This window comes from Aulonocara sp. 'chitande type north' Nkhata Bay, linkage group LG6 (genome assembly GCF_057382095.1).
Source record: "Aulonocara sp. 'chitande type north' Nkhata Bay isolate Kocher_YH1m ecotype deep benthic linkage group LG6, A_spYH_male_GT1.1, whole genome shotgun sequence".
In the NCBI taxonomy this organism is placed as follows: domain Eukaryota; kingdom Metazoa; phylum Chordata; class Actinopteri; order Cichliformes; family Cichlidae; genus Aulonocara; species Aulonocara sp. 'chitande type north' Nkhata Bay.
In genome coordinates, this window is record NC_141349.1 from 26,576,307 (window position 1) to 26,599,031 (window position 22,725).

At 39.5% G+C, this 22,725-nt stretch overlaps 1 protein-coding gene across 2 annotated transcripts in view; it reads left to right on the plus strand.

Annotated features, from left to right (window-relative positions):
* LOC147327928 (multiple PDZ domain protein) overlaps window positions 1-22,725 on the plus strand; it is a 50,516-nt gene that overhangs the window by 15,470 nt on the left and 12,321 nt on the right. The window contains exons 19-34 of one of the 2 annotated variants that reach the window (XM_086295936.1): window positions 1,054-1,168; window positions 3,165-3,363; window positions 9,435-9,740; window positions 11,546-11,728; window positions 12,188-12,365; window positions 13,671-13,781; window positions 14,123-14,188; window positions 14,671-14,742; window positions 15,822-15,921; window positions 16,780-16,988; window positions 17,417-17,508; window positions 17,588-17,717; window positions 18,584-18,676; window positions 19,209-19,283; window positions 19,372-19,728; window positions 19,968-20,051. In XM_086295936.1, coding sequence (XP_086152062.1) covers window positions 1,054-1,168; window positions 3,165-3,363; window positions 9,435-9,740; window positions 11,546-11,728; window positions 12,188-12,365; window positions 13,671-13,781; window positions 14,123-14,188; window positions 14,671-14,742; window positions 15,822-15,921; window positions 16,780-16,988; window positions 17,417-17,508; window positions 17,588-17,717; window positions 18,584-18,676; window positions 19,209-19,283; window positions 19,372-19,728; window positions 19,968-20,051 — 2,370 coding nt within the window. The remainder of the gene's footprint in view (window positions 1-1,053; window positions 1,169-3,164; window positions 3,364-9,434; window positions 9,741-11,545; window positions 11,729-12,187; window positions 12,366-13,670; window positions 13,782-14,122; window positions 14,189-14,670; window positions 14,743-15,821; window positions 15,922-16,779; window positions 16,989-17,416; window positions 17,509-17,587; window positions 17,718-18,583; window positions 18,677-19,208; window positions 19,284-19,371; window positions 19,729-19,967; window positions 20,052-22,725) is intronic. The other variant, XM_086295937.1, reaches the window with a different exon arrangement.

The following is a 22,725-nucleotide window of genomic DNA, read 5'->3' on the forward strand; positions in this document are numbered from 1 at the left end:
CTGTTCTTGGCTGACAGGAGGGGTACCCAGTGTGGCCTTCTGCTGCAGAAGGCCATCTTCTCCAAGGTTTAAAATGTTCTCCATTCTTGTCTTTTGCATACTTTGGTTGTAATGGGTGGTTATTTGAGTTGCTGTGGCCTTCCTATGAGCTTGGCCATTCTCCTATGACCTCTGGTTTGAAAAGGTATTTTCACACAGAGAACTGCCACTCCTCCTATATCTCCTTATATTCTATATATATATATATATATATATATATATATATATATATATATATATATATATATATATATATATATATGTATATGTATATATATATATATATATATATATATATATATATATATATATACATATATATATATATATATATATGTATATATATATATATATATATATATATATGTATATGTATATATGTATATATATATATATATATATATATATATATATATATATATATATATATGTATATGTATATATATATATATATATATATATATATATATATATATATATATATATATGTATATGTATATATGTATATTTTCTCATTGTCTGACCATTATCTATAAACCCCAGAGATGCTATGTGGGAAAACCCCAGTAGTATCAGTTTCCTAAATACCTGTCTGACACCAACAATCATGACAGATTCAGATGATTTGATGATTGTGTGACTATGTCATTAACACCACCAGCAGGTCATTTTTCACCCATTTACTGGATGAATCACCCAAACAATTTGGTGTCTAGGACAAAACATTCACCAAACGCCTGCAAAATTATTGACCTTTCGATCAGCCTCCACTTCACTTTGTGTTTAGTTGTTTTAAAAGATGTTAGACTGCTAGTGTGCCAAACTTGAACACTGAAAAGTTTATGAATATAAATCTGTTAACACTGTCGTTGTTAGCGTGGAGCTGTGCTGCATTATTGTTCACTAGCATGAAAACACACTTTTATGCTCTCACTCACCCATGCCCCCTTATCACTCTCTCTCTCTCTCTCTCTCTCTCTCTCTCTCTCTCTCTCTCTCTCTCTGGAACACCAGCTGCATCATCGCTTCACCAACATGGACGATGACGACATGCAGCAGCCGCCACCTCTGCCCCCCCGCACCAGCTTTGAGAGGACAATCACTGTTGTGCGGGGCAATCGTAGCCTTGGTATGTTCTCCGTCTTTCTCATGGTGGTGCTGTCTTGGTGTGTGTACATCGCAGGCATGGCGATAATGACACTAATAGGAGGCGGTGATGACGACTGCCCTGAAGAGGAATGATGAAGCAATGTGTTCCTCATTCCTGAGAAAAATATGATCCGTGTGTGTACCGCATGTGTGTGTGTGTGTGTTTGAGGTACGAAGCAATGAAGTGGCGTAAAAGAGAATGAAAACGTAACATTGATTTAATAAATGACATATTAATTTGAATGTTGATCCTAATATATGATTATATTTTTTATACTCCAGTTTTGAGACTGCATTGTCTTAACTGCTCCAAGAGAAAGTCTGATGTTTGGCTCTTCAAACACAGGAGGCGAACAAAGAGTGCAAAGCAGTTCTGCTCTATGCAAAGTAAAAGGAAACAAAGTCATTTGTATTCTCCAAACGTGCTAATAAGGCACCACACTATGTGTGTGAGTATGTGTGTGTGTATGTGTGTGAAAGTTTGAAATTATGCAAATGTTCACAGGTAGAGAATATCAAGGTCATAACCTACAGTCTGTGTCTGTGTGTTGCACCACTGTATTCTTTGGTTTTTACCTGTTTAAAAATATTGTAGATCCTCTTACTGAGATATTTATTGAAGTTCTGTCTTCTGGATATCCAAGTATGGAGGGTTTGCATATTTAGTTTGTTTCTGGTTTTGTGAATTTACATATGTTTGATCTGAGGCAAAAGCCTCAGCATAGACAGGGTTACAGTGTTTATCCATAAGGCTTGAATATGGACTTATTTTTATGAGCAATGGTAATGTAGTGCAACATTTTTTGTGCTACTTTACCAACTTTTCCAATAGGTGCCATGTGTAATGCGATCCATGACTATGACTTTTTACCCAAGTGAGACATGCACATACCGTATATGGCTGCTTCGGGCTAGAGTTTGGATATTCTTTAGAGCAGGTTGTCAAAGAAAAAGGTTTGATGGTGTGAAAAGGGTTTTTTTCTTGCCTTGCTCATCTAAAACATGACGATAAACAGCCAATTTAGTGGTTGCTTATTCCTGGCGTGAACCAGTTGGTGTGAATTTGTTTGACTTACTTTTTGATGAGGTTTAGATTTCCATGTAGAATATTTCATTTGGATTTTACCGTAACGTATTTTAAGCATTGTTTTGGCAGAGTTTGTAATGTTTAAATCTGTCTGGTTAGAGTGTCATAGTATTGAGCACGTTTAAAACATTCACCATAATTTCTTTGAATGTCTTTAAAACATGTGTCTTCTGTTTGTCCTGTCAAAATCGGTAGCTATGTCTTCTGTTGACTGTATTCCATGCACTATGATTGTATTGTAATTTGAATGTAATAAGAAAAAGACAATAAACTATTTATATGATGAAAAATAAACACAAAGTCATTTCTTTGACGAATTTCAAATTATGTACGACCATAGTGTTGTGGATTGTAGTTAGATAGCAACGTAGTACGCCAGCAGCTATAGACCAGACTGCCTAATTCATTGCAGGCTGGCTGGCTTCCCTTTCTGTGGTTTGTGTATGTGCGTGCATGGGCGTGCGTGTGTGTGGACGCCTGATTTACCTGCTTCTGTCTGTTTGCATTAATGAAGTGTTTGTGTAATCCTCCTAGTGTCCAAACTGATAATGCCAAAGTCGGGTGTTTATGTGACAGGCATGTGTTACTCGTCAGTCACCTGTGCCCTCTGCCCTCTGTGGATGTGAGTGCGCATGACGGTCTTTGTGCACATTTTGTGGGTGTGACTGTGAGGGATGATGCTGTGTAAATGTCAAGCATTTGTAGCCATGTTTGTGTGCTAATCTGCCTAGTGTCTGTCTTGATTATGCTGATTAAACCACTGTCAGGTGTTTGTTTGGGCGACTGTCTCTCTGTTTGGCATGCATTCAAAGCAGCCTTAGCCAGCCCTCCGTTCACCTGTGCTTTTGTGTGCTTGTGTGTGTGTGTGTGTTAATGTGCGTGTTGGCAGGGATGACAGTGAGTGCTATCAAGGACGGTTCAGGCATGCTGGTGCGCAGTGTGGTCCAGGGGGGGGCTGTTAGCCAGGATGGCAGGCTCGGGGTGGGGGACGCCATCTTGGCCATCAATGGAGAATCTACCTCCAACCTGACCAGCGCCAAGGCCAGGGCCATGCTCCGCAGGCACTCCGTCATAGGTCCAGAAATGAGGTAAGGAGACAGTCACATCCCCGCAGCCCACCAGAAAACATGGTCAAGCTCAACAAAAGTGCTAAAGCACTCTAGGGCTTTTTTTTTTACTGTACATAACAGAACCCCTTTTTTCTCAAGAATCCTTAATCCCTAAACAAACACACTGTTTGACTGGCTGTGCAGTATTGTTTACATCCTTTACAGTGTTTCAAGTGCTGCTTGAACCTTTGGATTTCTTATACTTAGTAATTGTGCTTGCAAAATTATTTTGACGATTGTGGCTCGAGTAGAGTAAGTATATTAAGAAACTAATTACATTTCTGAAGGTCTCTTGACAAAAAAAAGAGAAGACTTGATCTTACAGCAGAAATATCCCAGGTGCAAATGAAAAAATGAACTACTTGTATCAAGCTGTCTCAGTTTCTTGCTCCAGGTGGGGTGTTAGGTATTTTGTGGTACAGTGACCTACTGGGACATTTTTATAAAAACAAAGAGCCATTGTTCTTGTGAAATGCCAAATTATCTCGTTTTAAAGAGCACTCACAAAAATATATTCAATATGGCTAATTAGACCTCTATTCAAGTTAAAACTGGGCTAAGTCACCGCAAAAGAACCTCTGGAATTGAGGAAGATGTAGCTTCTCAACCTTAATGTAGCAAAACTGTCAGATCATTACGATAGTCAAGCACATGCTCTAGTACACATGCCCACACAGTCCCCAGTGCAGGTCATCCATGAGAAGTAAAAACACCTGAGTGGACAGTGCTACTCTTTTTTTTTTACCCCTAAAAACGACTCACCTAAAGTATACACAAAACCTAAGAAATACAGACATTGCTGTTCTGCTTATTTCTTTCACTAACAGAAATAAGCTTCTACACTTTTCCTGCAGACTAATAAGACTGAAAGTGTATTGCAACTACAGCTGATGTCATCTTGTAGACTTCAGGTAGCAGGTTTAACACACTTTCACACAGGCTTCATTTGTCAGGTTTGGAAGCTACATCGTTGTTTTATAACGTCTATAAATAATAAAAGAAACGGGGAAAAAAATCAATAACTACATGTTTAGTTTTTCACACTTTTTTACACTTTATTTTAAAGCCTAAAGCTACCCATGGCAGCTAGCTTCACTTGATTTAGCTGTCTTTTTTTTTTTTTTTTTTACATTACATTCAGTACAGCTTTTTGAGATTACTTTTTATTTCATTTTACTCCAAATTACAATAACTGTATTTTTTGAATTGCTTATTTTGATGTTTTAATATTTTTGCACAGTGTAAAAGGCACAAAAAAGTCTTGATGCTTGCTCAATCATCCAGGTAAAGAAATATCAAAAAGTTGATACGTCCAGATGAACAGAATCATCTTTCTGGGATGTACAGGGATTTTTTTAGAACTGTACATTTTTTAAATTACATTAGAATTTTTCTGCATTTACAAAATCTTTACTATCACATCCAAATTGTGGTCAGGTACAGCAGATTATTTTTGCTTCATCCAAAGTTGGGTCAGTGTCATACAGATAAAAGGAATCCCAAAGTCACTCAAACAAAGCTTCAGAAGTCCTTTGTGGAGAACAGGCTTTTATGATACAGCAGCAAGATTGAAGGCACTCTTGATTAAATCGCATACAACCTCCCACAAGGGGTATTTAGAGGACTAAAGGAACAAGATTGTCTGGGATGATTCTCCTGCACATTTCTAAGCACCATCTCTGTTGAGCACTGCTTATTACTTATCAACTGTCTAAAACCAGTGACAAGGCAACACGCTGTGTGTGCTTCTCAGCTAAATACAGAGATGTTCCAAATGTAAGTGACTTGAGTTTAGGGCAGTGATTCATCTTTCTGCTCAACAATGATCTGAAACAGACAGCCATGATAGCACTAGTGTGGTTTCAAGGACAGTCTTTAAGTTTAGCCTAAAACCACTTCAATATCTGTGGAGAAAGTTCAAGACGACTGAAGTTGCTTGAGAAATCTGCCAGAAAAAATGGGATAACTGCCCAGACCCAGCTGTGTAGCAATCCAGCGTACAACTTAGACTTACCCTAAAATCTGAAATACTTGAGGCTATAAACTGCTGCCAGAGGGATTCCTTCATATTTCTAAATTAAAGATCAGAAAATGTTTGTGCGAGATTTTAGTTGTTGATCTTCCATTTGCAAAAATGTCTAAAATATGTTTTATGGTTTTATCATTCTCAGTTATTGAGTATGTAGTGTATGCATACACAACAGAGAGGTTCCAAGTGTAAGTGATCTTAGTTTGGTGCAACGACTTACCTTTCTGCACAACAATGAACGGAGGCATACAGCCGAGGCAGCATTAGCATGGCTTCAGGTCAAGTACAGGGCAGTCGTGGAATCATCAAACCAAAGTTCTGGCTCAGCCCACATATGCATTTGTGTAGAAAATTGAAGATGACTGAAAGAGCTTGAGAACCCTGTCAGGAAGATTGGGATAACTGCCCAGATCAAGCTGTGTAGCAAACTAGCTGACTAAAGACTTACCCAAAAACACTTGAGGCTATAGTTGCTGCCAAAGGGAATATTCATAGTTCTAAATTAAAGATCAGAATGCTTTAATATTTTTCACTTTTTGATTTTCAGTTTGCAAAAATGTCTAAAATATATCTTGATACATGCTCAATCATCCAGGTAAGTAAATCCCATTCTGTTCATCTGGACGTAGTGTTTTCACGTTTTCAATGGGAGAAACGTTTTGTTACTCGTGACTGACTGCAGGTTTCCCCAACCTTATAAACAGTACATTTGCACAATAACTGAAACCAGCCTACTGACTGAACAATGGGCTGTGAGGTCAGTTCCTTGATCATTAATATGCAAATTGTCATGACCATTGATCAACAAACACCTATTAATGCCCATGAGTATATTAATGATATAAACAATGCTCCATCCAATATAAGTTTTATGTCATAGCTGCCCGTAATTAACAGTATTTTTAATTACCATAATGTTTCTGTAAAGCTTAATCCACCATTCAATATTATTTTTGATTAAGATGCCACATTACATTTATTTACTTGCATTTCTAAAGAGAAAACATGTGACGCTTGAATTGATACGTTTCTGACTGAAGTCCAGTGTTCTCAGATTTCGGTATAAAAATGTGCGTTCAGCTGGTTATTTGCCAAATAACTAACAATATAATTATTAGTTTTAAGCACTTTCTGAATTATTTGTGTTTTCTTGTTTTGTGATAGGTGGTTTAATACATTCGTTAAACAAGGCAGATGCACAATTTAGGTTTTCGGATTTTCAAAAGTTTTTCAGGCACCACTAAAAAAAGAAAACTGTTTGTTTACTTAAAACTTGTGGTTCAAGGCCTCAGGCAATTACCAAAACTATAAAGTGAGTGTTTTTCCCAACTGAAGAGACCCCAGTGGGTTACAGTAGTTACTTAATGCAATTATTTGCGTTGCATTTATGTGCACTTTCCGTGCTGTCATAGTTTAAAGACAGTTTTCTTTGAGAAACAAGAAAACCAAAGGTATTAGTTTGGAGAGAATGTGGAACGGTCTTTTGGGAATGTTGAGAACAACTGCTGAAAAAGTAATTGACTACCATGCATATATGTTAGATCTACCCATGCAAAATGTAACAGCCTGCATCTGCAATGTGTACAAGCATGTCATCAATATCATCATCTCTGCAGTCACATGACTTTGACCGCATCATCACCTATAAATGATCTCGTCTCACTTTGGATCTCCATTACCACCTTGTTTTTTTTTGACACTGCAGTCATAGCTGACTGAGGCAGTGCAGTCATGTTAGATTAGATTAGGTGATGAAATTTTAAAGATTGCCTAAGGGGAAATTGGATAAATTATTACTTGTTCTAACATCAGCAGTTATGGCTCCACATTGGCAATGCTTGTTTGGCTGATTGGAGATGTGCTCCACCCCCACCACCCCACTGCCCTGCAGAACACCCACTCACTTTCTCCCAGTCTCTCTTTCTCTCTCTCCCTCCCTCTCTCTCTTCCGCTCTGTGTTGCATTTATGGGCACACACATACAAACATTAACACACATACCAGCCTTTCAATGGTCTAACCTCCAAAAACACCTTTTCCTGCTATGGGAAATATCTCTGAATAATTCATCACTCATCTCACCTTGAACAGTGTGCTTCTGAATAAAAGAACGTTTTAAAGAGCCTCTCATAGATGCGCACACAATACACACGCGGACGAATACCCACACGCGTTTTGGCTTTCTCTATCATATACACACAAAAACACTCATCAGTATACACATACCGTGTGCTCACACTGCCTACTCCTAAACAGCACTTCAGATAAACTAAGAGCGAGTGGAGGCAGATGAGTTGCTTTGGCAGCCTCAGAATAAGACACATAGACGGGTGAGGGCTTGTCACCATCAAACTGCCTCCTTTCAGACAAGACAGGCTGTCCACATGGCTCAGTCACAACAGCTTAGTGTAGACTACCGTGTTCAATCTACCACCCTGAATGAAACATAGAAATTGGCTTTTTCAGCAGATTCAAAAAGCATGTCTGCTAGTAGCATCACACCGTGTAAAAAGAAGAAAAATAAAAGTGGGAGGAGGGGGCTGAATGATGTCCTTGACATCTTTTACAGCATGGCTTAGGCAGATCTGGGATTATGTAAAACAAAAACGCTGAGAAGATTTTTCCATTTTTCAGATGGAACGGGACACGTCTGTATTTTCAGAGCTCTAAAGATCGTTTGACCGACAACTTCAGTTTTTGTTGTGGATTAGAGGTAGTTTGTAAAAGAAAAAAAATTCATGTATGACATACAAAAAGGGTATGTTTTTAGTTGCTTAGCTATTATGTGGTATTTGTCCATCAATATGGCTTAATTTGTCTTCAGTTCAATGTTAAATTGTCAACAAGTAAAACTGTCTGAATAATAGTGGGGGTTTTTGTTGTTAGTGCTGTTGCCTCACAGAAAGCAGGTCTGGGGTTTGAATTCACTGGCTAGCTAGGACCTGTTTGTGGGGCGTTTTCTTGTCTCCAGTTGCCTCCCACAGTCCAAAGCCATGCATGGGTTTAGGTTAATTGGCAATTCTTCTGCAGGTGATTGCAAGTGTGAATGCTTGTCCGTCTTTCCACGTTAGCCTCTATCTATGATAAACTGGTGACCTGTCCAGGAGGTACCCCACTTTTTCCCTATGACAGCCAGGATAGTCTCCAGGCAAAATGATGGATGTACAGTGTTTTTTGACAAAATGGACACCTTACAAGGAAGCAAAATTTCTGAGAACAGCCTCTCTCCCCTATATTCTTTAGCCTAAATTGACTCAGACATGTCTCCATGCTTGTAGGCAAGCTAGCTGGCTAATAGTCCAAGCTACTTGACAGCAGAAGCGGTTAATTTGCATCCTGAGAGAAGTGAGTGATTTCATGAAGACTGCCATGATTTGTCAGTTTCTGTTTGGCAAAATGAAACAGCGAGTAACACATTTCTTTGCAGTTTTATTGGCTCTGGTTTGCGTGTCCTGCTTTGATACCACTGAGCAATCACATAAGAATTAACGCTGGAAAATAAACTAAAGACTTCTGGAAGTCACCACATCTAGCTTCTTTATAAACTTAAAACAAAAAATCTATAACTTAATCTCTTTTAATAAATTAACTAATTGACACATTTTGTTTTATCTGTTATCTTTTGTGTGGATTTTGGACACACTGTTTCCCCCTGCATGAGCTTTATGCTTAGCTAAGCTGGAGGTTGCTTAAAAATCCTCTTTATAGAAATGAAAATGTTACTAAACTCATCTTATCTTGATAAGGCAGTGAATAAGAGTCATTTTAAAAACTTGCCATTACTTCAGTGGATAAAATGCAATTATTGTCTTATTCAACTGATATTTAATTTATGATTTATAGAAATTTCTCACTACTGGGACTGTTTTTTCATTCCTTAAGAACCCATTGCTCATTCTTTGGTGAAGAAGTAAAGCAAATGTGCTGCTGAGAAAACAGTGTTGATAAAACTTAAGTAAATAATGTTTATAATGCTTTCACCCCGTTCCCACACTTCTTTTCCCACATTCCCCTACCCCCAGTATAACCTACGTCCCAGCCCACCAGGTGGATGAACACCGTACTCGACTGTGTTTGCCCCTTCTGGCATCAGTTGCAACAGAAAGCCCCTCTTCCTCACCCACTCTAGCGACTGCTTCTCCGGAGCCAGCAGCGGACCCAGCTGGATCCTCGAGTCACCCGGCTTTGTCTATGCTCAAGCTTTCTTCCTCACTCAAGTTTAAAGCCACAACTCCCGATCCAACTTCAATCAGATCTTCTGCATCCTTCAGAACTCCTCATAAAGACCCGGTCACAGTTCCAACCATCAGCCCAGCCTCAGACACGAGGTAATATAAGAGCCAGAGGTCTTAGCCTATTATTTACGGTCACCTAATCCCTTCCCAGTTCCCAGAGTGCAAGATAAACCTGTCTAAAGGTTTATTAGACTTCAAGGCTCCAGTTTTATTACAAGTTGATACATTTGCTGCAGGGAATTCAGACTAAGAAATAGCTATACATTCTTTAACACTTTAACCATAGGCTTTTGATTGCTGTAGCAGCTATGGTTTTATTACTGTAACACATCATTCAGTTACCCAGCTGCTTAAGTCATGCTAATGATCTGAATTATGATCTGACACTTTAATTAACCGTATCCATGAGGAAACAATTGTTTTCAGAATGCAGCCAGCTCAGTGTGAGTCTCCTCCAGCACGTATTTTCTCTTCTCCATTCTTCTGTGTTGTAAAGGCAAAAGCTTCTCTCACTGTTGAATCTCTGAGTTATATTTAGCTGTTCGCTTATGGATCTCAGTGCTGACTGTCAGCGAAAATGAATTGTTTCGCTTCTGTCTGTCCCTGCTTTCACTCTGTCTTCGTACCTCTGCCTTTCTCCTCCCTCCCTCACTCCCATTTTTCTCTGCAGCCTTTTCTTCGCTCTTATCTTTCAATGTGTTGTCTTTGTTTCTTTCTCTGTGTGTGCTTACATCTGTCTTTCATTTCTTTCGCACTCTCAGTCATCTTGCACTGGTGTTTTTCTCTTCACCTCATTTTCCCTCTCCTCCCTGCCTGGCATCTATCCCCCTTCTCCTCGCTCCTCTTTCAACCCTGGTCGAACCATTTGTTCTGCCCTCTTCTGTAACTTAACTGGCTATAGGCTCCTGCTGTGGAGATAGCACCACTATCACTCACATCCATGTGCTTATTACAGCCCTCCACCGTTAAACATATTCATGAAAAATTCTCTGCTTTTGTACCTTTTTCTTCCACTTTTGCAGTATATGTGTGTGTGCATATATATATATACACATACACATACACACACACATATGGCAAACATAGAGGCACTACCTCATGATCTCATCTAAATCAGTTTATTTTCTCAAGGCCATCAAACACAAGTGACAATTGGCCAGATGCCTCAGTGTGTCATTAATTAAAAAAAGCTCACCAGTGTGCGCCCCAGTTCTGCTTGTGTGATGTTATTAGATTATTAATTTGTGATTGTTAGATTGGGAATTATCATAAGCTTAAAGTTTGTTTTTCTCCCAGCAGACTAAAAGCAAATAACATTTAAATTTATATAACACAACACAAAAATGTTGATTCTCACTTCTGAAAGTTATAACAACTTAACAGTTGGCATTTTTTATGAATAAATAAACTGAATAATTGATTCATTTTCTGTAAATCCATGTTATATCAATAGATCACTTATCAAAAAGTCACATAATTTGGTTGCCTGTGTTTGTGTGCATACAGTCACAGTAAACATAACAACAACATGTAATAGAAACATTTGCAATTAGAAAATGTTGTATAATGTATGTAAATAAAATATGTCTCTTTTTAAAAGGTATGGAGCTATACACTGGGCACATGGATGTGAAAAAAAGAATTATGGAGTGTATAAATATTCACAGTGTGTAGTTTAAGAGGTCTAAATCTGCATGGGTAATAGTCCCAAACGTGTCAATTATACCACAGATTTGGATTCTTTCTTTGTTGGGCATTTTGTTCTTCTCCTATTGTATTTTATATTCAGAAAGGTGCCTGTAAATTTAGATACTTTAAGTCATTGTAGCACAAAAATAATCATTCAAAAACATACATTAAAACCTGTTATATAAAGTAATCTTTTTGTTCATCCCCAGCGGGCAGATAGCAAAATCTCTACCTCTGAAGAGCAAAGATGGAGACATTACAGCAGAGAAAAGGGACAATGTTAATACAGGTGGAATGGCATCAAAGCCAGACGTGGAGATAAAGGTGGATGGTGCAGAAGAAGGAAAGGAGGAGGAGCTTCTTTCTACAGTGTCTTGGGACCAGCCTAAAAGGTTAGTGAATTTGTCATCTAATAATTATCATGAGATATTATTCAGATTATTCAGGCAACTTCAGGTCATGATAACAGCAGTGCTAATGGTGCACAACAGAGTCTACATGCTCATATTTCTTGGGTTTAGAGAAAGCGACTACAGTACAGAATTTCATTTTCAGCTTGCATTTATTGCATTAAAGAATGCGTCCCGCGTTGATACAAAAATTGCACTGCATAAAAAAGAAGAAGAAAGAAATTCATTTAAAAAAAACAACTATTCTGTGTCTCCCTATAAGTTTTATTTAACTAAATCATTGAATCTCCATCTGCAACACTAAGCAGCAGAGACTGAAAAAAGCAAAAATACACATTGGATAAATTATGCATCGCTGTTTTTAAGATACGTAAAGTAATGTTAGAACAGTGTTCTCTGCAGTGTTTGGTAATGTTTCTTGCGTTACACTCTGTGTTTCAGTGTGCGACTAACGCGAGCACCAGGTCAGTCCCTAGGTATCAGCATAATGGGAGGTAGAGGCATGGGCCGAAGACTGAGCAGCGGTGAGATGATGAGGGGAGTCTTCATCAAGAACATCAGCCCAGACAGCCCGGCAGCAAGTAATGGGACCCTACGGGCTGGAGACAGGATACTGAAGGTATGCGAATGCCTGGAACTGACATGTGTGTTGGTGTGTAGCAGAGAAGGAGGCGCAGTTATCAGAAATTGCAGGAAAGAGGTGCGCGCGTGTGTGTGTGTGTGTGTGTGTGTGTGTGTGTGTGTGTGTGTGTGTGTGTGTGTGTGTTTGGGTACCCAGTGGTGCTTGTGTGTGGTAGAGAGAGAATGTATTGTGCATACTTCATGAGCATGCATTTATATAATACATACTGTGTATGCGGTACTGGAATTCAATATTGTTTGTGGTCTCTGCTGTATTAAAAGGTGCCAATTTGATTGTAATATGACACACTAATGGCCAATTTGTTGTTTAAATGCCCATAAAATGTTATTCGCAGCAGCCCGTTATTTGTTATTGGTCAAAGATTGAAGGTTCAGCTCCACTGTCATTATATAATACAGGACTGCACAATAAAATGCAGTTATACCCCCCTCCGCCATAACATACTTGGTTATTCATGCATTTATCCAATCAGGTAATCATGTAGCAGCAGTACAATGCATAAAATCATGCAAATGGAGGTCAGGAGCTTCAGTTAATGTTCACGTCGCACATCAGATGGGGAAACACAGTCAAATTGACTTTGACTGTGGCTTGATTGATGGTGCCAGATGGGCTGGTTTGAATATTTCTGAAACTGCTGATCTCCTGGGATTTCTGTGGATGACAGTCTCTAGAGTTCATCGCGAATGGTGTGAAATTTTTTTTCTGAAAAAGCATTCAGTGAGCACTTCTGTGGACTGAAAGGCTTTGTTGATGTGAGAGGTCAGAAAAGAGCAGTCAGACTGATTGCAGGAAACAGAAAGACAGAAAAAAAGTAGCTTAAATAAAAATTGTCTGTCCTTAAAGAAAAACACACATTGTAAGCACAATAGCATCAGAATTCACAACATGTCATGTTGAGGCAGATGGGCTGCAGCAGCAGAAGACTAATGTCAGGTTCCACTCCTGTCAGCCAAGAACAGAAATCTGAAGCTGCAGCGGCGGGCACACACTCACCAAAGTGAAGTGAAGACTGGGAAAACATGCCATTCTGCTGTATTAGGTTTGAGCTGTGTGTACAACACTGCAAGATAAAAGAAATTGTCAACTGTCAGAAATTTTGATATATAATTTTTCACTAGCTGTCTCTTTGAAAAAGACAGCCGACAGCATTGCAAATAAATGGGCATGGCTATTTTAAGGCAACTTGGATTTTAGATGATCAATGTGTTCTTTAAAAACAGATCTACACTGATCTGATCTGAAATTGTATTCACGTGCAATTTTGTTGATGTTGCTAAGGTATGTGGTGTGGACCTGAGAAGTGCCAGCCATGAGCAAGCAGTGGAGGCCATCCGCAGAGCTGGAGACACTGTGACCTTTCTAGTGCAGTCTGGACAAGACGGATCTCAGGTACAGCACCAAAAATAGCAGATTTTTGGTAGCTTTATGCATCTCGCAGACTCTGTATATTCTGGCATGCATGCATGAATTTGAGTCTCCTGAGGCTTCAGATTCTTTCACATTGAATCTCAACACTCAGTAAAGCGAAGGTGCAATGCATATTCTATTGGAAAGCCCCACCAGAAGTTGCAGCAGCGTTGTGCATGGGCGTTGCATTATTATGTCTTGTGGACACAATGCATATTAGGTAAAAATGCATTTGACTGACAGAATAAGTAATTATTCAGCATTACGTGTACAGTTTTATAGAAAATAATACGCCTACTCTGCGTCTTGTGTTTCGCCCACAGTCTCCTGCTCTCATCAACCATGAAAGACTAACTCCAACACTGCTGCCCAACTCACACAGCAGCAGGGTAACACCGCTCTACTTCCTATTTTAAGCTTCGCATTAAGGTTTTTCCTGTTTCAATGGCATACGTAAATCTTATTTCAAATTTACACCAGCCTTGATATAATAGTGCTTTCCACTACTTTTCTAGTATAGACAATCGTGTCCATTAGAATATGAAGTACTGCTCGTTGGAGCTAAAGAGCAGTAGCTACTTTTCATGTTTTTTAAAGGTTGCGACCACATCTTTAGTTTTCACTGGGAGAGAACACAAGCTGTGAAGTTCTCACTTTGTGTTCCTACACAGTTACTGATATTTGGCTGTGTGTTGCTGTAGTGTATAGAAAATGTTTCATGCACACTATATTATATATAGATAGATGAGTCATTAACACCTACACAGCAATCCAAAAAGGAATGGGGAAGCTTCAAAGAGGTTTTTTTGAGACAGGGATTTCTTTTTTCATAGATATAGAGCTATGTCTGTGTTTCCCCACATGATACTAGGAAGCAGAGAACCTTGGTGGTCTGTTCCTTACTCCTTCCCCTGCAAACCCCTTCATTCCCACCCCGTTTAAGGTTGGTGCACTGTGAGTGTGTGTGTGTGTGTGTTACCACAAGTGTGCCACTGTCATGGTCCTGGGCCGTGTTGGCCCAGTATTCTTAGTTCTCTTGTATTTTTGTATTCAGTTCCCTGTTTAGGTTCTGTTTCCTGAGTTGCCCTGTTATGTGGTTCCCTGTGTGCTTTCCCTTTGTGACTCTCACCCCCTGTGTGCCCCTCTATGTATTCATGAGCCCTTGTCCCCTTTCGTGTTTTATTCCATGTTTTCCCCAGCCTGTTATGTCTGTGTTCTCCCCGTGCTCTCTCCTCCTGTCTGAACCTCTGTACTTCCTGTTTTACTTTGACAGTCTCTCGTCAGTATGCGTCATGTTGTGTTCACTCCTGCCCTGTCTCGTTATGATTATCTGTGTCAGCTGTGTTCCCCGTGTGCTCCCACTTCCCTCGTTAACCCTCTGTGTATTTATGTCTGCGTCTCCCTCAGTTCTGTGTCGTAGTCTCCCTCATGCTGCGTGGATTTCCCTGTGTCTCTCTCCAAGTATTAGTTTCTTGTGCCCAGTTTAAGTTTTGTAATTTCCTGTCATCTTGTCAGCAATAAAGCTGCCTTTTGAGTTCATCCCTTGAGTCCGTGAGTTTTGCGATTGGGTCCTCATCCTGCCTGCCACACAGCCGACCATGACAGCCACACTGTAAAAGCACTCTTGCATTTACATCAAACCAACTTCCAGAAACTTAATTAACATGCATTTTTGTACATAGAACCCTTGTAGTCCCTCGCAGCTACCTTGTTTGTTTAAACCCTTTGTTTTTTGCCTTTGATGGAGATGCATGCCTCTAAATAGAGTCAGCGCATTCTTTTGAAGTTATTTTTCCATCCACTTGTAAGTTAGTTGCAAAATAATGCATGATTCTGGTCATCTTTCATGTTATTTTTAGCTGACATTAAAACAGCGTTCATTAATTCATCCTCTTCATCAGTTATTTCCCAGTGCTTTATCAAGCGCACTGAACAAGCCTCAGGGGTAGTCCAACTTATGCCTGAAGGACCCCTGAGGCATCTCAAACTCTCCTTGTTCAATAATGCAAAATTTGTCCCAAGGTACCTTCACCAGCATCCGATAGAATGGATCAGAGAAGCCCTACGAATTTCACAACAGCAGTCACAGGAGCAGCTGAAGATACTGACGACTCTGGCAGAAGTAAGACTCCTCAAAAGCCTATGTGCCATCCCCATCCATTATAGATTTTAATACTGATAAACATTTTCTGACACTCACAGTTGAATTGTCAAATTCTGGGACATACTTTAGGCCATATGACACTTAAACCACCTGCATTTCAAGCCAGTTTGCATAAATAATGTACCAAGAACAAATTAAAGCCTAAAAAAAACGTTTTAGAAATATTATTCAAGTATAGCATCATTTGAAAGAGTAACATTCCTCAGTATGAATACATTTTAGTTTCTAAGTAATTTTTTTTTCTGTCTCTTTTTTGGCAGGAAAAAAAACTGTATTCAAATTGCATCTACTGTTTTATTTCTTACGAGCGTAACTATGAGACATGTTACCTCGCCTGGATTAGGGTTATCAGGATCCCACTCTGGAGCTGGCTCTAGTGTGTTTGAGCTTCAGGGTGCTTTATACTGTTGATTAGTAAAATAGTGTAAAACTATTAGAAGGAAACTGTGTGTGTCTTGCACATGCACACAAGCAAAGAAAATATGAATCCATTCATTAAAGCGTTGCCCCATGATGCTACAAGTGGTTTGAAACACTTTGTATGCATATATAAATCACAGTCGTGGCTCTATATTCATTTTTCCTTGCACAGTTGTGCATGCAAGGTGCATACTATCATGCTGTATATAGTCAGAAACACCCTCAATAAGTCCCTTCCAGGCATAATGCAGCAGCCCACACACATTCCCCTCCAGGGTGTAATGCTTTTCCCCATGTCTCCATGTGTCACTCATTACATGTAGTTTGCCACACTTTTTTTGGCTTAACAATCATATCATTCTCCTAACAATTTTCTGTCTGCTAACTGTGTCCTAGAAAAGATGCTTCAGCGTTATGGCAGTCTGTCTGGAAAGCTCCAAATGATTGAGCTAGAGAAGGACCCTGCAGCTCACGGCCTGGGAATCAGCCTCACGGGCAACAAGGATGACTCTAGGGCCCGTATGGGTGTCTATGTGGCAGCTATAGACCCTCTAGGCCCCGCTGGTTTAGATGGGAGGATACAGATCGGGGATGAGCTTCTAGAGGTAAGGAAGACAGGCTATGGGAACAATATGGAAGAATGAGTGAGTAGGGATTAACAGATTAATGGTGTGAGATTGAAGACTCCAAGAATGGGTTGAGCCATTGGAGAGAGACAAAATAGTGAAGTCAAAAATTAAAGCAGGAGAAGAATAGAAGGGAGTTGGAGACATGGATGAGAGCGTTGAGTACCTGCACAGTAGATTTATCATGCAAATTACCATTTGAATGATAGTTGGTGCTGGGCCGGATTTTTGTAATGAACAACCGTGTAATAGAGATGAGGAGGAGAGTAGTGGGAGAGGAGCAGCTGATGAGTCGGCGGGGGAGGAGAGGTTAGAAGGAGATGACAGAAAGGAAGATTAATGTAGAGGTGAATAGAGGGGGAAAGGCGTTGTTGGATAGGAACTACATGACGCTGTGTTTCTTCTAGATTAACGGTCAGATTTTGTACGGCCGGAGTCACCAGAATGCCTCCGCCATCATCAGTAATGCTCCATGTAAAGTCAAGATCATTCTCATCAGGTAACATGATTGCTTTTTGGTTTTACACACTAAAGGTTTTTGTAACCTGCTTCTGGAATCATTGGTGTTGTTTTACCAGAAATAAAGCAGCTCTAGGTGAAACGGTCCAGGGACTCAGGAAAGACTGTGAGGACACGATCGACTCCCAGACTGACACTGGAGGCTGTGGACAAATCTCCAGTGACATTGAACACATTATTCTACCTCAGGTACAATACATCCAGTACGTCTCTGGCTAACCACTGTCAGTTGTCTGTACTGCAGTTGCACATTTTTGTGTGTCAAAGGCAGCCTGATAGCAGGTACTTTTGTATCAAAATCTTGATAGATAGACGAGTGTCTGTGTAATTGTACAAAATGAACAACATGTAACTTTAATCACAAAAACACATTTTGCAGACGTGCTGTTATTGGTTTCACTAGTCTCATATTTCCATCTCCGTACCAATATTCGCCTCCATCCATCTCTCATACCCAATAGTACTGCCATCCTCTAACTCCCTTCTCAAGTTCATTCATAAACTTCAACTGGTTCAGAATTCTGCCGCTTGGAGCATCACCAGACCTCCCTGCATTAGTCATGTCACGCCTGTCCTTCAGCAGCTTCACCGGCTCCCGGTTAAATGTCGTATTGATTTCAAGATTCCGCTCCTCACCTTTAAGGCAATCCATAACCTCCCTCCACAGTACCTCTCTGAACTCCTCACTGTCCCTTCTGCCCTTTTGACTACACTGGGATCTACAACCTTCAGTTTCTTTGCTCCTCGCCTCTGGAATCCCGTCCCACCAGACATCTGTAACACTGACTCTCTTAACACTTTCAAATCCCATCTTAAGTGTGCCGGTTTAGCAAATTTGGATGAGCAGGCTGTATGGCTGAGAGCGGCTGGCCCGGGTTCTAGTCAGACCTGTCCGACCCCTTTCCTCTGGTTTCCTGTCACTCTTCACTGTCTGTCTAATAAAGCCAAAAAATCCCATCTTAAAGCACACCTCTTAAAACTGGCACAGTCATTTTTTACATATGAGTATTATTGTGTTTAAGTTTGTTTTCTTACATAGTTGCTTCTCATTCCAGGATTATGCAGGTCTTGGCCTTTGCTTGGAAGAGGATAATTCTAAGGGAGGACTGGTGGTCACGTCCCTGATCCAGCACGGCACTGCCAGCAAGGTATGACATCATCAACAGGATCATATGCCCGTATATCATCTATACTATTTATAAGTATCTATACTATGTAAGCCTTTTAAGTAATTTAATCATTTTCAGTTTTCTTTTTGGTTCTCTCTGAGCAAATTTACTCTGTAATTTTTAAATGAATAAAAATGCTGTTATTAATAAATATGTATTATTCCTTTTTTACCCACAAAAGTAGAATCAATTGCAATTTTGGCCTTCACCAGGGCAGAACTCGTCTCATAACATATTTGAATTATAAAGGGTTTGTACAAGTCTGATGTGATGGTTCTGCCATCTTGGCATTATGAATATTATGTGAAACAGATGATGGTTGCCATTTTTTCAAGTGATGTCATCATGTACTAATACGTTTTCATGTCCGGCCTAAGGGAACAGTTATTCATATATTTGTCCAGAGGGTGTACTTGATTTTTAATCACACTCGCCCACCATCTTTCTTCTACACACTCACTTTCATACATTTTGCTTATCTTACATATTTTATTCATGTCTCTTTATGCAGGATGGCAGGATAAAGGTTGGAGACAGAATCGTAGCAGTGGGTGATGAACCCGTGGCTGGACTGTCAGTAAAAAAGGTGCAAGCACACATGCGGGCTGTGAAATATATGCTCAAGGTCAAGTTGATTTAATGATTTATGACTCAGCTGTCTTTTTCGTATTCAGGTGTCCAGTTTGATTCTCAAACACCGGGTCACTGTCAAGCTCTCCATCAACCGTTCCAAGAGTCTCTCCTCCTCCTCCTCCTCTTCTTCTCTCCCTCTCCCTACATCACTCTCCAGTCCCCGCTCACTCACTCCAGTGTCCTCTCTAAGCCTTCCTGTCGCCTCCTCCTCCTCTTCGTCTCATGCAGAACCCATGCAGACCTCTCCAGTGGAACGGTCTGATTGGCCAGGATCAGCTCCCACAACTTCCGACCCTGTCAGCTGTCCAATTGTTTCAGGAAAGGAAACTACCATAGAGATTTATAAAGGAAACCTAGGCCTGGGTCTCAGCATTGTAGGTGGATGTGACACTCTGCTGGTGAGAACAGCTAAATGATTTTTAACATAAAGATTTCGTTATTTATTATTTGTCCTTGTGACATGAAGGTGACTTTATATAATTTTTGTTTATGTTTGCAAATAAAAAATCCACAGATGGAAGCAAAGTTTGTACTCGAATTAGGCCAAAAAGTTGTGCATTTGTTTGTTTGTTTGTTGTTTCAATATTCAGTTGTGGAGTTGTGTAATGATGGAAGTGGTTTCTGGTTTTTACACCAGGGGGCAGTAATAATCCATGAAGTGAACGATGGAGGAGCAGCACAGAGAGATGGTAGACTGCAGGCTGGAGATCAGATATTAGAGGTATAGCAGTGATACATGTGCACACAAACACCAGAACAAACAGCAGTGCATGTGAATAAGTTATTTCTAACCGCACAGCATTTATTTTTATTTCTGTTTGTTTTTGCAATATTTTTCAGTATGAAGAACGCAGCCGTGATGTATCTGTGTTCTTTTTTATTCATGCACTATTTTTTTCCAATTCAGAAACTCATTTTTTGGGAATTCAAACTCAGATTGCTTTGCCAGATATAACAGAATCAAGCTTCAGTTTATAGTGAAAACAAGAAAGTCACAGAAATGAAACAAACAAACAAAGAAAACCTGAAAAAAATAAATCTGCCTTAAAAATTGTTTACTCACATGATTTAAAAGCGAGGGTTTTAAGGTACACTGCTGGTTACAAGCTCAAAAACCTGTTTTTATAGAAAATGTGGTTCCCAGGAGTTAAAAATAAAGACCTATCCTCAGGGTTTTATTTAAGGTCCACTACTTTTTGCTCCTTATCTAAATGAAACTGGGCTGTGATGCTTTTACACTAATAATACCATCTTGGATGCTACTGATCCCCCTAAAACCTTCTCCAGGGGACTGCTTTCAGTCACTTCAGAATATCAGTCTTTAATTTGAAGTTTGTACTAAACTCCAAAATGAAAAAAAAAAATAGATGTACAAATGTTAGAGAACAGATTGTCCTACAAAACACATGAACATCTTGCTCAAAAACTGGATTCTGGATAAATTAGATTCTTATACCACTACACTACCTACTATTTAAAAACAAACAAACCAAAAAACAGACAAATGATGATATTCAGTGTGCAGCATATTGTGCACGAATAACTATAAAGATAACATCTATGCAAAGATATTTAACATCTTTGCTGTTGTTTAGAGGTCATTTTCCTGATAACAGCTCATTGGAGAGATCATCACACAAACACTGAATTGGAAAACTGGCTTCCAGCCCTGTACGCATCACTACTAAACAAACTGCAGTACGACTCGAGAAACACTTACAGAGATACTTGTTGAACTGAGAGACTGTAAAGCTCTGGTAGCTTCTGTCATCTCTCCTAGTTAAATAGAGCAAATAAAATAAATAAATACAAAATTCTAATAATAATCGTCTATTTATCTTACCACTTATCCAAATTAGAATTTGCAGAGCGGCTTGAGCCGGTCTCAGCTGTCATAGAATTAAAGCGTTAGTACACAGAGGATAAGCAGGATTTCTCCAGGCAACTACAGAGATACGAAGTGCATATTAAAAGTATACGTTTTTACCTGGGCACATCACCATGGCTGCAGGCCTAACCTGCTACGGTTTAGGTTATGTTCACGATAAAGTCACCACCAAGAAAATAGTGTCAGCATTCCTGGAATTTCCATGTAGACTAACAAGCATTGCAGTCTTTATTTCTATGCAGCTTTATTCCTCCTTCCAATTTTACACCAATTTTATTGTTATATAAAGATTAATATATGATACTAAAGCAGAGCACCTAGAGCATTTGTATTTTTATAACTATACGCTATAATAATATCTGTAATCCATCAGATTTGCGTGTGATTTAATGATAGAGCTCTCATACTGATACGTCTGTTCACTTACATAATTGGCATTTTTCCTGCATTCTTTTCAGTTTCAAATAGTCTAGACATTAAAGCACACACATTCACGAAGTGCTTTTAATGATGCACTTCTATTCAGTGCTTTTTCTCACACACACACTAACGCTGTATTGAGTGCAGCAGCTCTGTTGCTTTCAGTCTGTATTGTGTGTTTTATCTTACTATGTAAAATCAGTTGCTTTTCTACTTTTCTACTAGCAGACTCTTCAATATTTTATATTGGTCATATATTACTGCCAGTATAACACACCCTTACTTACATTGGTAGACCACGGGTTAGCTTGTCGAGTTCATAACCACCATCATGTGACTGCTTAGCCTAATGGCAGTGTTAGGGTAAGCTGCGTAAGGAAACGGAAGCTGCTAGAAATAGAAAAACAACCACACACTCTCATCTCCACACTTACAGATAATTACGCAATCACCAGTTAATTTAACAATCATTTCTGAACTGTGAGAGAGAAACTGACATAGGTACAAATGCCACACCTCAGACCTTCTACCGTCAGTGTTAACTACTGCACAGCCTGATTTGTATACACTGAAAGACTTGTTCCTGTACTTCTTTTTTTTTTTTTTTTTTTTTTGCCTGTCCCGTTTGGCTCTTTTGCCATCAGAATTATTGTCTAAAGGCAAAGAAAGATGCCCAACGGATTTACTTTACCAAATTGACCATCCCAGCCTTGCCGTAATGGTCCATTTGATTCACCTTTTATTGTTTATTTTATTTTCACTTACTGAATACGGGACAGACTTGACTGGGGGAAAGAAGGGGAGAAAGAAAGAGGGAAAGAGAAACAGCTGAGAAGAGGGACGGGGGAGAAGGGCAAAAGACAAAAACCAACAGAACGGGCAGAGAAAAAAAAAGCATATATCAATCACCTGGATCACCTGCTGAGAAAGAAAAAAGAAAACGAGCAGAACAGAACAAGAGTAATAGAATAAACAACATCACAATGATATATGGGAATATGACAGTAAATACTAAATATTAAACATTATTGTGCAGCACATAAGATCAACAGAACACAGTGTGCTTTGAGGTAGGAGCCAAAAAGGG